General features: G+C 33.9%; 1 protein-coding gene across 1 annotated transcript in view; it reads left to right on the forward strand.

Moving 5' to 3' along the window:
• The first annotated feature begins 14,429 nt into the window (after window positions 1-14,429).
• Window positions 14,430-18,096, forward strand: part of LOC106759251 (GPI ethanolamine phosphate transferase 1) — a 33,492-nt gene continuing 29,825 nt past the window's right edge. The window contains exons 1-7 of the mRNA XM_014642330.2: window positions 14,430-14,729; window positions 14,812-15,003; window positions 15,314-15,469; window positions 15,970-16,263; window positions 17,267-17,484; window positions 17,585-17,659; window positions 17,886-17,952. Coding sequence (XP_014497816.1) covers window positions 14,516-14,729; window positions 14,812-15,003; window positions 15,314-15,469; window positions 15,970-16,263; window positions 17,267-17,484; window positions 17,585-17,659; window positions 17,886-17,952 — 1,216 coding nt within the window. The 5' untranslated portion in view covers window positions 14,430-14,515. The remainder of the gene's footprint in view (window positions 14,730-14,811; window positions 15,004-15,313; window positions 15,470-15,969; window positions 16,264-17,266; window positions 17,485-17,584; window positions 17,660-17,885; window positions 17,953-18,096) is intronic.

Genomic DNA, 18,096 nt, shown 5'->3' on the forward strand with positions numbered 1-18,096 from the left:
AAAAGTACGACGTATCTGTAAATAAGATATATTCTATTTTCTTATATAAAATAGATTATGCACAATCATAATACTATATATTCGATATTTTATTTGATTTGTATATATATGTTTCGTAGATAAATGATAATAGAATATATGTCATACCTATATTGTAATATAGCGATAATTTTGTGGATTATTTAATTATGAAAGAAATCCTCTTAACAAATATATATATATATATATTACAATGACGGTTCATTGCAAACCATGTTGATCTAATATCTAGCATATTTCAAGTCTAAACTTCTCCATTTATAGAAATATGTCCAATTTTTAGTATTGGCAAAATGGGTTGTAACATACAAGTTAATTCGGTCTACTACAGGTTTGAGTTAGATTGAGTTTGAAAAAAATGTAATTTTTTTTATACATGTTAGTTTTCAATCTCACTCACTTAGAACACGGCTTATCCGCATTGAATCCGTGTTGAGCGGGTGAGTCGGATTGGTATACCAACCCACCTAATTTAATTAATTTAATTATTTATTATTTTATGTTTCAGTATTATTAGTTAGCTTTTTTTATTATATTATAGATGGGGATAAAAAAAATGTTTTAAGAGAGAAAAATATTATAGATTTATTTATTCAAAACTCTAATATTATAAATTGACCAGTGATACAAAATTTATCAATATTAAAAACTTATTTGTTTGCCTTTTGTGCTTGTTTTTTTATTATGCTTGGATTGTATGATATTTTTATATTTTATTTTGAATTGTCTTTGGAGTTTAAGATCATTTTAGACTGAAATTTATTTAGATTTGAATTAATTTTTTTATTTTAAAAAAAACTTATAATTAAGTGAGTCAATGAGTAGTGCCGTCAAAATGGATTGAAACCCGTGAGCCAACCCAGCTCATGGGTTTGAGTCGGGTTGGGTTGGAAAAAAATGCGAAAATTTTGATGTGAGCCAATTTTGACCCAGCTCACTAAGAACCTGACTCACACAGGTTGAACCCGTGATGGGTCGGGTTGGCTCACCAAACTACTTATTTTTTTAATTAAATCAAATTAATTAAATTAATTATTCAAATCCTATTTTTTTATTGATATCAAATTAATTAAATTAATTATTCAAAATGCACAACCTTTATTTAGGCTATTTTAAAATATTTAAACATCCTCTATATATACAATAATTTTACAATATTTAAACATCCTATATATACAATACTTTTACAATATTTAAACATCCTATATATAGAATATTTTACAATATTTAAACATCCTATATATACAATATTTTTACAATATTTAAACATCCTATATATACAATATTTTTACAATATTTAAACATCCTATATATACAATATTTTACAATACTTTTAATAATTAATAACACGGAAAATTATATACAATATTTTTACAATCACTTGACCACTTCATCAAACATTTTTCATTGTTTAATATACACAATCGTAACAATATAAAATCATATAAAATATCCTATATAAAAAACATCATTATGTAACTAAGATTTTTCAGTTTTTTTATATTAATTATTTCAAAATAAACAAATGTTACTTATGATAACTAAGATTCTTTAATTTTTTTATATTAATAAATACAAAATAAACACATGCTACTTAATAATTTAGATTCTTCAGTTTTTTAGTTTCTTTTATATAAATTGGTCCAATTATTATTGTTTCAATTTGATCAATCAAAGTAACATGTTATAATAATCTCATAAGAAGAGGATGAAAAAAAGTTAAGTGAGCCAATGAGCCAACTCGTTTAACCCACCAACCCGTTGTGGGTCGTGTCGGGTTCAAATTTTTTTGGCTCGCTAATAAATGAGTCGGGTTAGGTTGGCTCACTAAGTGACCAACCTGTGGTGGGTCGGGTTGGGTCGAGCCGAGTTACCCATTTTGACAGCTTTGTCAGTGAGCCAACTCGTTTAACCCACCAACCCGTGGTAGGCCGGGGCGGGTCGAGCCGGGTTACCCGTTTTGACAACTCTATCAATTTTGTAATAATTTTGTACTTGGATTCCATCGTTTGGTTAAATTTTCTCAATTGTACTTAGGTTTTCATAAGTTTAAAGCTTTATCTTGTTTGGAAACCCATTGTTTCCATGACAACTTTTTATACAAACAAATACAAAAATCTGCTAATAATATTTCATTTTAGACTTAATCAAATTTTAAGTCTTTAATAGATTTAAAAAGGCTTAAAATTTTCAAAAGTCGTCCTCCTATTTTTCAAAGTCATCCTCCTATTTTTCAAAAGTTCATAGTGGTCCCATATTTGGTAAAAACGATTCAAGTTGGTCCTTTTTCCTTACAGCGTTAAAAACACTAACGGTGTAATATCTATCATAGCCAAAAGTGAATGAGTTGTCCAGTTATTGATTGCGTGGCAAGCTCAAGTGAATTACGTGGTAATGTCAGGTTTTAGGGGTTCTTCGCGAAGAAGAAGATGAACTCGCGATTTTAGGGCTTCTTAGTGATTAGGGTTTTAAACGAATTAGGGATTTCTATCTCTTTGTGGTTTTAGGAATTTGATGTGGATCTTTGGTTTCATGAATGAGTGCAAGAAAGGATTTCTCACTAGGAAGAAGGGGTTCTTCGCGAAGGAGAAAATGAACTCGTGATTTTAGGGGTTCTTAGCGATCAGAGGCTGTTAATTCTCTATTTTCCCCATTTTTCTTTGTTAATACTCTTCTTTTAGGTTAGTTTAGCTTTTAATTTTCTAGAAATAACATAGTTTAGAGTAATTAGGATAAAAATAGATTTTTGATAGAAATAGTGTTAATTTTTCCTTTTTAGTTAAATAAATAGTATTTTTAAATAAATAAGTGTTTTACTTTTTTCTTTAAATGTAACAATTTATTTTCTTTAGGATTATAAGATTTTATTCTACTGATTGAGCTGTTAAATTCTTTCTTTTTGCAGATTGGACTGTGATGGGCTGATGCAATTAAAATTGGGCCAAGCCACATTTGGTTTAGTATTGAATGGAAGGTTGTTGTTGCACATGGAAGGTTGTTGCCACACGCTAGTTGTTGCCATTATTGGAATTAATTGGAAGATTGGGCTGATAGAGAAGCACTTGGCATTTTGGGTCGTTGATGGAATGAAGCTCGCTTAAACAAAATGCTGGCATGGGCCAAACTTTAAGTGGAATGGTGCGTTTCAGCTACAATTGTTTGGGGGTCTGAGATTTGCAAATCAATTTGGCAAAATGAAGGCAGCCCTCGAGCATTTGAGAAAGAGAAAGGAAACCCAGCAGCTAGGGTTCGTGAAGAAAAGAGGGGTTCAACTAGGGTTAGTGAAACAACGATGAAAAGAAGAAGAGAAGCAAGCCAAAATCTCCAAGGCCCAAAGGAGACCAGCCCAAGATGTTGATCGGACCAATGACGATTGAAGAGCAAGGTGAAGTAGAGTTTGTTGAAGATTAATCGAGAAGCTTTCGAGTTTGTTTTCAGTTCTTCCTCCTTTTCCTATTTCTTTCCTTTTCTGTTTTAGACTTGCCCTGTATTAAAGGGGAGTTTTGTAACGAGAATAATACGTGCACTGAGTGACAGGCAATGTACATAGACTAGGTTTTCACATCCTCTCGCTTTAGAGTATATTTCTTTACAGCTTTCATAGGGTAGAAACTTTGCTTCTTGCACTGGGGTTCTTGGATTTTCCATTGGGTGACAAACAACGGGGTTCTGAGAAACTCTGGTATTCTGTATTTCCAATTTTATGTTTTCGCAATGAGAATTTTAAATTTGATTCAGTTTACAACTTTACTTGTTCGCGAGTTCCATTTTCATTTCCTGCACTTGCGTTTACTGTTCTAGCAATTTTATTTTGTTAATTCTACATTGTGATTTCAGATCTTTGTTTACTGTTATGATTTCTAAACACTGTTTCTAAGTTTTCAACATTTTATTACATTTAGATGATTGTTTTAGGAACCTGTTTCATTCCATTTATGTTTCTCGTACTTTTAATTGGTGCTTTTGAATTTGATATTGTGTTAAAGTCGTCTTTTTCCTTTTATGTGTTAGCTTTAGGTTCCCAATAAGTAGATAATAATCATATTGTGCTACGGTGTTTAGATGTTTTGATTTTAGCAAATTTCAGGTTGATTGCTTAATCTGTTTGGTATTGTGAATGAGGATATGAAATATTCAGTCTCTATATTAAAGTCTGCAAGACCCCAAAGTGGGCTTGTTTAACCAAGATGTCTTCTTGAGACAGATTGAGATTCACATGTATCTAATAGGTCAAGAAATCAATTCTGGAGTTGTTTCGATCTGAGCTTTTGATTTTAAATGTTTTTACTCAGTTTTACAGATTTATACATCATTTGCATAATAAATTTTGATTTTAACCTTTTACCATTATTCTTTGGTTCTTCACCTTTTATTGTGTCAATTCGATTTTGATCTTTATCATATCATTTAACAATTAGGTTTTGATTTTCTTTACATATTACTCTTTGCATTTTTAATCATGTGTCACTTCTCATGCATTCTACCTTTAATTTCTTAGATTTTTTTGGTTTCTTTTGATAAGTCATTTTAGTTTAGGTATTCCATTTATCTTTCTTTAGCATAGATTACAGTCTTATTTTTTCTTCCTTTGGAACATTTTTTTTTAGGCATCTTGCATTCATTTTAGATAAAATCATGCATTGCATTATCTTTTAGTTTTTTTTTTCATATTAGGTTTCATTTTACATTTTATTTTCCCCACCCAGTTTTAGTAAATACATAATTAGGACTTAATTCTATAATTCTTAACTTAGAAAGTACCAAGTCCACAGATTGATACCCTAGGTTGCCCCTATGCTACATTAGTGGAAAATTTAGGTTTGTTGAAATTTTAGGCGACAAAAATCCTTTCAACAGGGGCTCTAAACGAATTAAAGATTTATATTTCTTTGTGGTTTTAGGGATTTGATTTGGAGGTTTGGTTTGACGAAGGAGCGTGAAAAGGGATTTCTCGACTTGGACGAAGGTGGTCTATGGTGGTGTTTTTGGTGGCGTTGTGTTTCTGGTTTGCAAGTTGTGGCCATGAGTGTTTCACGGTAGAGCTCACGATGAAGGGAATGATGATGGTTTTTGGGTTTTCCATGGCTGCGCGAGGAGATTGGTGGTGGCGACTCAAGGAAAAGAAGACGTGAGACCATGGTGCTTGTTGAATGCGAAGGTCATGGCAATGGTGGAAACAGAAAGCTTGAAACAAGCTAAACGCTATTTGTCCAAAAAGAGACAAAACCAAAAGAAGCGTTTACTTGACTAAACAATACCATGAGCTTAAACAATACTTCGTCCAATGACGAAGTCTCTATACAACACTTGGTATCTTTAGAAAAGAACTTAATTGTAAAATGCTACTGAACGATAGAAAAAAAACATTGTTGTCTTGATCAAGTATTAAATAACATTAAATGCTCAACGTTCAAAAACAACAAAAGTGATAAGAAAAGACATATTTGCTGCAAGCACAATTTACTCTACTCATTGCAGATAAGCTATTAAACATGCATCCACAGAGCTACAAAACAAATAACAAAAGTGCACGTTAGAGACAAAGGATATATTCACATAATGTTATTCACTTAAAGCTATACCTGAAAGGAACGTACAACCTACTTCAAGCAAAGTACTAAAAAAGCATGCTTGTTCTGATAAGTTGACTTACTTAACAACTGTTGTACAAAGAAGAAAGAGAAACACGAGTATCAAGGCTAAAAGCTCAGTCTAATAGACATATACCTATGAAGCCTTTAAATAGAATAACTTCCAAAAAAAAAAAAATTAAAAGAATAGTCAAGTGTAAGCTTACAACAAAACATCCATCCTACAAGCTTTCGAGAGAGAAGAAAAGAAAGAGCTCAAGAAAAATAATACATATGAGCTGAAGAAAAGAAAAAGATAAAAGAAGAGCAAAAGAAAAAAGAAACACTCTCAAGCTTCATTATTATATTGCTTACTTTGTAAGAGAAAAGAGTGAAACACCTGCGAATGTTTAAACTTCTTTGTATTGTAATAACATCTTCTCTACGAGAAATATAGTCTGATTGGTTGTAAGCAATTGTTGATTGCAATTCTGAAGAGAATGAAAACACTTACAATTGAACTTTTTTTGAGTTGAGGAATCTAATGGTGATAATCAAGTACCAGGAGTGGTTCAAATACTCAAAGAAAATTTCGGCTAAGGTTGCTGACTACCAGGAGTGGTGTGAATACTCAAAGGAAATCTCAGCTAGGATTTATGAGTATCAAGAGTTGTGCTAATACTCATATACCAGGAGTGGTGCGAATACTCATTTGTAATCGTGTGAAGATTATTGTGGAACCTTCTAAGGAGGAGACTAGACGTAGCTTAGTTGGAGCGAACCAATATAAAAACTCTTCTACAATTATCTCTTGTCTTATCTAAACGGTCCTCTTGCAAAAAACTTGCAATTGTGCTTTGCTTTCAAACACAAGAATCTTCCAAGCCAAACGTTATTTTTCAAAAAGAAAGTTCTCATAAAACGTTGCAGTATATATATGCTGAATAGCACGATAAGAACTATAATCATTTTCTCATATTTATCTAGTCGAACGTTTAAGCTTTTGAAAGAAAATTTCATAGCTCAATCATGTGTTATATAAGAAAAGTTGCAAAAAGTTTTTCACTAACATTATTCAACCCGTCCCCCCTCCTTGTAGTGTTTTTCAGGTACTTCAATTGGTATCAGATTTAACCTCGCGGGGTTAGTTCTTAGTAGGACTTAAGGAAACGATCTTGAGGAATGAAAAACGAAGGATACACCGTCACCCGTTCTCCCCTATTCAAGTGATAGAAGTTCGACTACTAGAAGCAAATAATGATCACATTCTTTGAATCATGCCATAATGATCGGTCATATTTAGAGGAAATGAAAAAGGAAAAATCATAGGAATTGGAAAGATAGGTACAAACCTTTCCCTCTCCATTGATAATGTTTTGTTAGTGGACGACCTTAAACATAATCTGCTTAGCATAAGTCAATTATGTGATACTGGATATATTGTTATTTTTGAAAAAGGCCAATGTAGAGTATTAGATAGTAAAAACTCCTTAGTACTTACAGATAGTAGACATGGTAACTTGTATAAAATAAATCTGGATGAATTGGAGTCTCAAAGTGTCTTTTGTCTAGTATCTATGAAAAATAAGGTAGTGACATGGCATAATAACTGTGGACACGCAAGCATGAGATTAATCTCAAAGTTGCAACACCATGGTCTCCTTAGAGGACTACCAGACGTATCATTCAACAATACAATCTTTTGTAGTGCTTGCATGAAGGACAAACAGGTTAAAGAATCTTTTAAAAGTAAAAACATGATATCGATCAAATGAAATCTTAAGCTGCTTCATATAGAGTTGTTTGGACCTACAAGAACTGAGTCTATGATTGGTAAACGCTATGAGCTAGTAGTAGCAAATGATTTTTCTATGTGGACTTGGGTTCTGTTTATAACTCACAAGGATGAAACTTTTAATTTTTTTTTGCAAACTTTGTAAAAGGATAGAAACTGAAAAAGATTTAAAAATTATGTCTATCCGAAGTTATCATTGAGGAGAATTTAAAAATGAGCTTTTCGAAAACTTTTGCGAAAATTTTGGCATCAAACACAACTTTTCAACTCCAAGAACTCCGTAACCAAATGGAGTTGTTGAGAGGAAAAATAGATCTTTGCATGAAATGGCCAGAACTATGTTGAACACTTTTAACACTCCTAAACACTTCTTGGCATAAGCATTTAACACTACCTGCGACATTCAAAACAAAGTTTACATCAAACTAGAGTGATATAAAGTTTGTGTTGTCAACAATCTCAACGGGCTATACACTACAAACTTAGTCTAAGGACAAATATCCATGAAATCTATAAATAGAAGATGTCTCAAGAAGAAAATCAAGAGGATAACTTAAAAGAATATCTTAAGAAAGAAGAGCTTACAACGACATATCTATCCTAAAGAGAAAAAGAGAAAGAGCTCAAGAAAAAGAGTACATCTGAGCTAAAGAAAAGAGAATAGAAGAGAAAAAAAGAAAGAGATATTATCGAGCTCCATTGTCAAATTGCTTACTATTGTAAGAGAGAAGAGAGAAACACCTGTGAGTGTTTAAATTGCATTGTATGTATTCAAATCCTCCCGTTGAGAGATATAGTCTAAACTACTTGTAAGTAGTTGTTGATTACAATTCTTAAGAGAATTAAAACACTTACAACTGAACTCAGTTTGAGTTGTGGAATCTAGGCACGACAGTCTAGTACCACGAGTGGTTCGAATACCAAAAGGAAATCTCAGCTAGGGTTGTTGAGTACCAAGAGTGGTGCGAATACTCAATGGAGATCTCGGCAGGGTACTGAGTACCAAGAGTGGTGCTAATACTCAAAGGAAATCTCGGTAAGGTAGTTGAGTACATAGAGTGATGCTAATACTCATTTGTAATTGTGTGAAGATTATAATGAAACCCTATATGGAAGAGGGTGGACGTAGCTCAGTTGGAGAGAACTAGTATAAAATCTCTTATGTTATTTTCTCTTCTCATAACTAAATGATCCTCTTGAAAAAACTGTAGTTGAGCTTTATATCTCAAATATAGGAACTTCCAAGCTAAACGATTATCTTTTTTTAAGGAAGTTCTTGCGAAATACTGCAGTAGATATATTTTGAATAGCACGACAAACTTATCAACATTTATACGTATATCTCAAGTTAAGCGTCTAAGCATTCAAAAGAATATTTCAAGAGCTCGATAGCGTGCTATATCAAAAAGGTTACGAAAACGTTTTCCAAAAACACTATTCAACCCCCCTTCTAGTGTTTTTCAAGTACTTCGCCCAGTCCCTTTGCCTCTCTTATCTGCCAAAATCTTATGAGTGTCAATCAAGCTATTACCCCTTTCTATCTTTTCTCTCTCTCCTCCTCGAAACTCTAAACCTCTGATGTCGCTGCTCCTCCCACTTTTATCCGCCGCTGAATAACACTCTTCTCAACATCTTCTCGATATTCAAGAGACGCAAAATCTCTTTTCAAAATCTTTCCGTACTAACTAAATTAAATGGGCGAGACTGATCAATCGCACATGCCTAATTTTTTCCTCTATTTAACGCGCTTATCTTCTCCTTTTCTCAACACATTCTCTCAAAACCCTAATTCCTTTCTCGCTGTCATGCTTTCTCAATTCTCTGATTCCCAGTCCTCCAACATTCAAAACCAATGAAGCCTTTTTCCAAACCTCTTTACCATCATTGTCATCTCATCTTATCACTGGAACAAGATGAACATGATAATCCAACATCCTTTCCTACTCTTATACTCAAAACTTACATGCCTTATTCTATTGTTATAATATGATCCGATGTGGAGTAATCCCATTTGTCAGGTTGTGATGTCCTTTCTCTCCTTCCCTTTTGATGTTTAGCAAATAAGGGGGAGAATGAAGAAAGAGTACGCATTAACATCTAGGAGCATGCTTAGGGGGAGTACACCAGAAGTTAGGATAAGGTAGAATCAAGGGGAGTTTCTCCAAATTATTAGAGTTCATCTTAGGAGTCCATGTTTACATTCATGTAATTTGTTTTGTGTTTTAATAAAATTTTATTGGTTGTTGTTTATTTGTTGGTTGTTGTGTATTTATTTACCTATTCATTTTATCTATTGTTTAAATCTTCGCTTATCATTTTTGTTTTTATGCGCGATATTATTTCTTTGACTGTGTCCATTAATAGTATGCAAAAGATAAAAACAGTAAACGATGTAAAACACACAATGAACCAAAACACACAAAACTCAACTAAATTCTGAACTACGGAAGATTATATTGTTTTCCAACATAGATTTTTGAAAAATCATTTGAGACTTTTCAGTCTGCTTTCTAAAGGCATCGTTTGAAACTTTTATCAACTAAGTATATTGAGAGTTTATTTGATTATCATCCAGTAAGACTTTTATTGACGCATTTAGTGGTGCATCTTGTTTACCATATGCATTTAGTAGGATTCTCATTTGATATGAGTTTTTAAATTATTTTAAGATGTTTTTCCAAACACATATTTTCGACTCTTCACTTTTTCCCACCATACCTAGAGTTTGTTTGATCATTGTTTAGTAATGTTTGGCAAAGTACTTATTGATTTATTAACTAGAGAAGTCGTTTAAAGAAACATTTTACAAAATCCTTGGTTCCTAACAAGTTTCTTAAGTCTTGTTTTCCATTTGTGTTGTGAGTTTTAGAAGACTAACTCTTCATCGGTCTTCTTTTGTTAGTACTTTTAATTAATCCATAGGATGTGTTAAGATACTAGTTGATTTTGGCTGTTCTCCTTGACAGCCTTTCTTTTCTTCCAATAGTGACATTAGTTGTGTAACTTTTCTTGCTATAACATTCTTTAGATTCCTAGTGTTTTGTTATTTGAATTTCTTTTATGCGAGTTAAATGTTTTAGCTATATTATATGAATTTTTTGTTGTGCTCTTATGTTGTTTCAATTTTATTCCATTGTAGTTTTACTCACAGATTTGCGTTAGACTTGTTATGTAGACGCTTTCTAATATATACTTTGTGTTTCTATGTTACTTTTCCAACTTTTATGGTTTTGACCATTGTAACATGTTCTTTCTTGTATATTTGAGGATTTAAGACTACACGCAGGACTACTTCATTTAATGTTTTTTTGTTAAACTTCAAAACCAAAGATGTCATACACAATCCTAGTCTTTCTCTCAAACATGCTTGTCTTAACATTTCAGACTTTTGTGGTCACTAAAAACCTGAAATCTTGCTCCTTAGAGGTAACATCACCAAGTCTTCAAAGCAAACACCAATGTCGCAAACTCTATATCAAGTGTAGGATAATTCTTCTCATGCACCTTCAACTATCAAGCTGCATAAGCCACTAGTTTCCTATTCTGCATCAAAACACAACAAAACCTTGATATGATGCATCACATTACACCTCAAAAGCCTTGTTTGTGTCTAGAATAATCAATACCAGAGCAGTTGTCAACCTTTTTTTCATCTCCTCGAAACTAGCCTCACACTGATCTGTCCAAACAAACGATTGGTCCTTACGCATCAACTAAGTCAAAGGACCCACTATCTTGAAGAATCCCTCCACAAACCTCCGATAATAACTTGCTAGCCCAACAAATCTCTATACTTCATTCATTGACGTAGGAAGTTCCCACTTCAACACTACATCAACATTGGCTGGATCAATTTAGATTCGTTGAGCAGAAATCACATGGCCAAGAAAATGAACTTCCTTCAACCAAAACTCCGACTTCGACAGATAAACTTGGCTTGATAAACTTCTTCTCTAGCAATTCTTCAATCTGCTTCGTCAACTTAGCCAACTTTGTTGGAGCTATATGGTACGAAGCCACTGATATTGGCCCTACTCCTGACACCAAGTCTATAGCGAAGTCCACCTTTCGACTCGGTGGCAACCCCAACACCTCCTTTGGAAACACATCTTTATATTCATCTACCATTGGTATTCCATTGTTATCCTCGTTTGTGCTCTTCTTTTGCTCTTTCGCCATTACCACCAAATAAACAACTCCACCCTTGAGATACTACAACATTTTTCTCGATGTTGACATCTCAATGCCTTTTGGTTCCTAGAAAACCACCTTCTGATGTCCATAGTCAATCAACACATGGTTATCAACCAACCAATCCATCCCCAAGATCACTTCTAGACCTTCAAGCGGCAAACACACCAAGTTGACTATAGACTTGTGCCCCGATACTTCTATCAGACGCCCAACACAGACTAAACTGGTTGAAACTTGTTCAGATGTTGGAGAAGGGACTACTAACTCGCACTCTAAATGAAACACAGAGAGTCCAAGATTCTCCACACATATCAAGGATACAAACGTGTGTGTCGCACCTGAATCAAACAGAACATGTACATTTTTGCCAAACAAGGAACAAGTTGTATCAACTTAACTTCTCTACTTCTCCCTTATCCAAGCAAGAATGAAATATACAATTCATATAATCCATGAAAATGATTGGAGCATTCGACTCCCCAAAAGGCATCACAACATACTCATAGTGCCCATAGCGTGAGCGAAACACTGTCTTCTGTACATCATTAGGCTTGACAAGAATTTGATGATACTCGGATCACAAATCTATCTTTGAAAACACCCCACCATCCTTCAACTGGTCTAACAAATCATCGATCCTTGGCAACATGTACTTGTTCTTTATAGTGACCTTGTTCAATTGTTGATAATACACACAATCTTGAGCTTCCGTCTTTCTTCTTCACAAGCAACACAGGTGCCCCCATAGAGACACGCTTGGCCTGATAAACTTCTTCTCTATCAATTCTTCAATTTGCTTCTTCAACTCAACTAACTCTATTGGTGCTATACGATATGGAGTCATTGATACTAGCCTTGCTCTTGGCACCAAGTCTATAGTGAAGTCCACCTCTCGACTTGGTGGCAACCCCGACATCTCCTCTAGAAACATATATTTGTATTCCTCTACCACTAGTATTCCATTGATCTACTCGTCTATGCTCTTCTTCGGCTCTTTCGTCATTACCACCAAAAAACAACTCCACTCTTGAGATCCTGCAACATTTTTCTTGATGTTGACATCTCACTGCCTTCTAGTTCTTGGAAAACTATCTTGTGATGTCCATAGTTGATTAACACATTGTTATTAGGCAACAAATCCATCCCCCAATATCAAGTCCAAACCTTCGAGTGACAAACACACCAAGTTGACTCTAAACTTGTGCCCTGTCACTTCTATCGGACGCCTTACATATACTGAATTGTTTGAAACTGATCCAGATGTTGGAGTAGAGACTACTACACAGAGAGAAGGTTTCCTCAAGCCTTGACCTAAAGCTCAAGCCATAAAGAGTCCTTCATCATTAAGTAACATCAGGCAGCTCCAGCCTATTGCTTAAGCCATAGAGGAAACCCACTAATGGAGGAAACCTCAAGGTTGGAGCCATGGACCATTGCTTGAGTCCTGTTGTCAGGATTTATAAGTAATAACACTTTGGACATATTTTGGAGAGTGGAAGAGCAAGAAAAGGAATTTAGTTAAGACATTTTTAGGGTACTTTTAGAGAGAAACTCAAGGGAGTCTTCTCACCTATATCCTCTATAATTAATGGAACATCTTTAGAGGATTAAGAGATGTATCTTTTTCATTGTTTATACTTCTTCCTATCATCTATAAGGAATTAAATCTCCCTTATGTTGGAGCAAGATGTAAACAAATTTGAACTCTATTGTATTTAGTAAAACCTTCAATTTATGAATGATTTCTTTTGGTTTAAAGTTTGTTAATTGATTTATACTTATTGTTGAATGAATTAATCACTCATTTTATCTAATTAGGTTAAGATTGAGTGAAAGCTAGCCTTAAGTTATGGTCCAGTCAAATTTCCTGTGGGCTTTTGGGTGCTAGACATAGATTTAGGATATGCAACTAGAATAAAATCTTAATCTTAATGCAGGTGAGTCATAGAGAGTCATTATCAAGTTTCAAACTGGATAGTAGACAATAGACTAGACTCTAGGTGTCAACCTAGAACTAAATTCAAGAGAACTTCAAAAATTTGATCATTTGAAACTTCATACTTAGAGCTAGAGTTGATGTAAGAGAGAATAAATATCTGAAGTTCAACTTCAACACGATTCAATTATACTAAGTTACTTTTTAGTAGTTTAAAATAATTTTCAAACATAATCTTACAACACTCTCAGGTATACAAACACGTTTTTTTTACTTGAACCGATTTATAACCGATAAAACAAATTAAAACATTGTACCTTTTGTCAAATTCTTATAAATACGATATTTATTTATTATAACAACCCAATATATTTATTGTTATATTTCGAATTACAATACCAACACCAACATATACACCACACTATAATATAAACATGGTAATTTTCCTCGTTTGCATATGCTACTTTGCCGTTCATTCAACTCATACAACATCCCTACACAATTATCCCAGTCCATTACAAGCATAACATCGTTAATTCTTAACTCTAAATACAAATAGAAGCATTTCTTTGAACGATATTTGAATTTTTACATTTTTATAAATGGCGATTCTATAAATTTCATTACTTTAAATGAAAATAAATTTAAGCACAATAACAAATCAAATAAAAATATCATTATTTCAATTTATAAAATAAAATGTTTATATTAAATTTTAATTTATATTTTTATAAACTTAAATTTATTTTATAAATATATTCAATTTATTAAAAATTTCACAGGTACAAATACCAGTATGTATGTAACATGTAACGTAAACATTTTGTTTTTCATATATTTTATTTATGGACCCACTAAAGTCGGATTTCTAACTCGGCCTTGCGAGTTAGCAGTACTAATCATATAGCTCCAGTGCTGTTCAGTGAGTGCTCCAGTACTAATCACTCTCAGAAGTAGAAAAAAAAAGAAAAGAAAAGAAGAATGCGTAGCGATGGGATCTTAGGAAACAGAGAGGAGAGGGGAAGAAAGTGGTTGAGGAGAAGGGAGAGATGGCTGGTGGCGCTGGGCGTCGTTCTGCACGCCGTTTACATGCTCAGCATTTTTGATATCTATTTCAAGACTCCCATTGTCCATGGCGTCGATCCCGTCACTCCTCGCTTCGCTGCCCCTGCCAAACGCCTCGTCCTCCTCGTTGGTACAGTTCACTCCATTCTTCTCTCTCTGCTTTAACCTAAATCAATTAATCAAATACTTATCGTATTCAAATCGGAACGTAGCTGATGGTTTGCGCGCTGACAAGTTTTTCGAGCTTGACGCGGAAGGGAATCACCGAGCGCCGTTTCTCAGGGGCATAATCGAAAGACAGGGTCGTTGGGGGGTTTCTCATGCTAGGCCTCCCACAGAATCCAGGCCTGGTCATGTTTCCATAATTGCTGGCTTCTATGAAGATCCCAGTGCAGTTACAAAAGGTTGGTTTCCTTCTTCTTCTTGTTTGACATGACATTGTTGTCCTGAAAACGCTTCGGCAGTTTTTTCTTTCCTCAGTCCTCACCTTAATCAGAACCAGAGTCGTTTTGGATACACTTAAGCTTAAAGACTTCAAAGAGAGACAAAATAGAAGAAAAAAATTAAAAGAAATTAAGTTCTCCAATAAGCCAATTTGTATAAGCTTTCTCACACTTTTTATTTTTTAGTGTGTGTATGAAGTTAAAATTAGCTTATATTTTCTTCTTACTGTTTGTGTGTGTGTGCTTAAAGAGTGGTTTTGGTTCCTTGCAGGGTGGAAGGCTAATCCTGTTGAGTTCGATTCGGTGTTTAACAGAAGCCGGCATACCATTTCTTTTGGGAGTCCTGATATAGTTCCCATTTTCTGTAGTGCCTTGGAGCATTCCACTTGGGATACTTATCCCCATGAGTTTGAAGACTTTGCAACTGGTTTGACATAATCCATGACCCGTTATTATTTCTTGTTAGATGCCTTCCCAGCCCTACCTAGCTTTTCTCATCAGTTGACTGGCCCAGTAGCATGAATATTGAGAAACTCAGTTTTTGTCTAAACTTTACAGCTTTACTTAATGATTTCCACATCATAGACATTGACATATAACGTGGCTATTCGTGTACTTTTAATTTACTGCCTTTCTATAATTCTCATGGTGTTTACTTCCTTTCTACTATAATTCCATGCATGCAAGTACTTGAAAAATATGAAAAAGGTCTAATATTTAACCTTGTTCCTACGTTGTAAAGTATTCACTGGTTTGGTCAAAATGCTATATTGTAAAATTTTCCTGCTAATAAGAAGTTACTGGGATCCTGGGTTGTAGTATACTAACTGGAAAATAAATATTTACCATGCACAAAAATACTTCATTAATTCTCTAATCCTTAATTTCATTCATTCATCAATTTAGTATTGTTGATTCTTCACGCAGATGCATCATTCCTGGACATGTGGTCTCTAGACAAATTTCAAAGCCTTCTTAATAGGTCCAGAGAAGACCCAAAATTAAAGGAGTTGCTTCAGCAGGATAATCTTGTTGTATTCCTCCACTTGCTGGGATGTGACTCTAATGGCCATGCACATAAGCCCTATTCTTCCATCTATCTCAACAATGTTAAGGTTGTTGACCATGTAGCCGAAAGTGTTTACAATCTTGTTCAAGATTATTTCAAGGACAATCGTACAGCATATATTTTTACTGCAGATCATGGAATGAGTGACAAAGGTTGCAAATCATTTTATCATATATGTGTGTGGATAATATTTTACCTCATCTCAAACAAAAGTATCTTGATTTAAGTATAATAGATGTTGAGACTTGCTGAAGCAAGTATTTATTTGTAAAAAGGATGTCTCCATATCTACCACTTATTAGCTTCTTAATATTGACCACCAATTAAACAAATAATAACATGCTTAGTTTGAATCAAGATTGCATATTTTAATCAACTTAGAGCTTATTTGTAAATGTGACTGTGAAGCCTGCTTAAATAAGCTAAAAGTGAGGTTAGAGGAAGGTAAAAAAAAAGCTGCTTTCATGCCCAAACAAATTATTCCAAACGGATCCTTATTCCATGAGTTAAATTGAAAAGATAATGTCATAAAACACAACTTCGACACTGGGATTATTTTTAGCTTTCATTTTTCTTTATTGTTTTTGTTATTACTTCTCTAAATTCTTACAAAATGAAAAACAAAAGCCTTTTTGTACTATGTGGGGTTGACCATATGTAGCTCATATTGACAAATTCAACCAAAAACACCTAAAGTATTTCTCCATTTCGTTCACCTAGCTTAAATCCTTTGATTACAGTTCTTTTAATTTTTTTCACTTTATGCTATAGATCCAAATACCTATACTGTTGAACATGAGTTATGTTGCAATCTTCAATTGTCATCTCCAAGCCTTTAAGATTTTAGGCTGGTTTTTATGTATTTTGCTAAACTTGCATTTGACATGCTCTTTTTAGTTTTACATTTGGAATCCATGTGATTCCAATGCTTTTCCATCCTACTTTTTTACTATTTATTCCCCCATATGGAGACGGACATGAAATGATGCATTACGTTGCTTCTTCCAGCGTTAGACCTTGCCTTGGGCTTGATAGAATCTTCAATTTCTCAATACTTGAGTTTCTTTTTGTGTCTTTTCCTACAAAAATTATTATTTGATTAAAGTAATGGTTTTTTGTTTTTTTTTTTTTTTTTTCTGTAACTTCTAATCATAGGAAGCCATGGAGATGGGCATCCTTCAAACACTGATACTCCGCTTGTTGCTTGGGGAGCTGGTGTTAAGTATCCAAAGCCAATATCTAGCAGCAACCATTCTGATTGTGGATTTAAGTTTGTTGATGACCATGTGCATGATGCACCAACACCAGTTGAGTGGGGCTTGCATGACCTAGAAAGGGTGGATGTCAATCAGGCTGATATTGCACCCCTCATGGTTGTAAAATTTATTTTTCCTTAAGGGTTTCATATTGTAGTGTATATTTCTTCAACCGTCCTTTGGTTTCATTTATCTAATCTAATTGGTTTTTTGACAGTCTACACTGCTTGGTCTGCCATGTCCTGTTAATTCAGTTGGAAGTTTACCCCTAGATTACATTAACATGACCAAGGTATCTTCCTCATGTTTTGACTTGTGTTTGATGAAGAATTTATTGTTAACTTTAATGATAGCTGACTAATGTGTTTCATTCATTATTTTCATGAGAATGTTATAATCTTTTATGTATTTTCATTGTCATAGTTGTGCTAAAGCATATAGGAAAGTAAAAATTCTCTACATGACAAAAGGACTATTAATGAGTGGATGATCTGAGATGTAATTTTATTACGTTTCAGGCTGATGAAGTTGAAGCCGTCTTATCCAATACAAAAGAAATACTGAACCAGTTTCTTCGCAAATCATGTATCCTTTGCTTACATTAATTATTATCTTTGATATGTACCAATTTTCTCCTTGATTTCACCATGGTTTCTTTTGCTTTGGTTGTGTCTAAGGATTTTGAAGCATGCAAACTTGGGTGTGTTTATAGATATAGTTTTCTGTGTA

The sequence above is a fragment of the Vigna radiata genome, chromosome 4 (assembly GCF_000741045.1).
Source record: "Vigna radiata var. radiata cultivar VC1973A chromosome 4, Vradiata_ver6, whole genome shotgun sequence".
In the NCBI taxonomy this organism is placed as follows: Eukaryota; Viridiplantae; Streptophyta; class Magnoliopsida; order Fabales; family Fabaceae; genus Vigna; species Vigna radiata.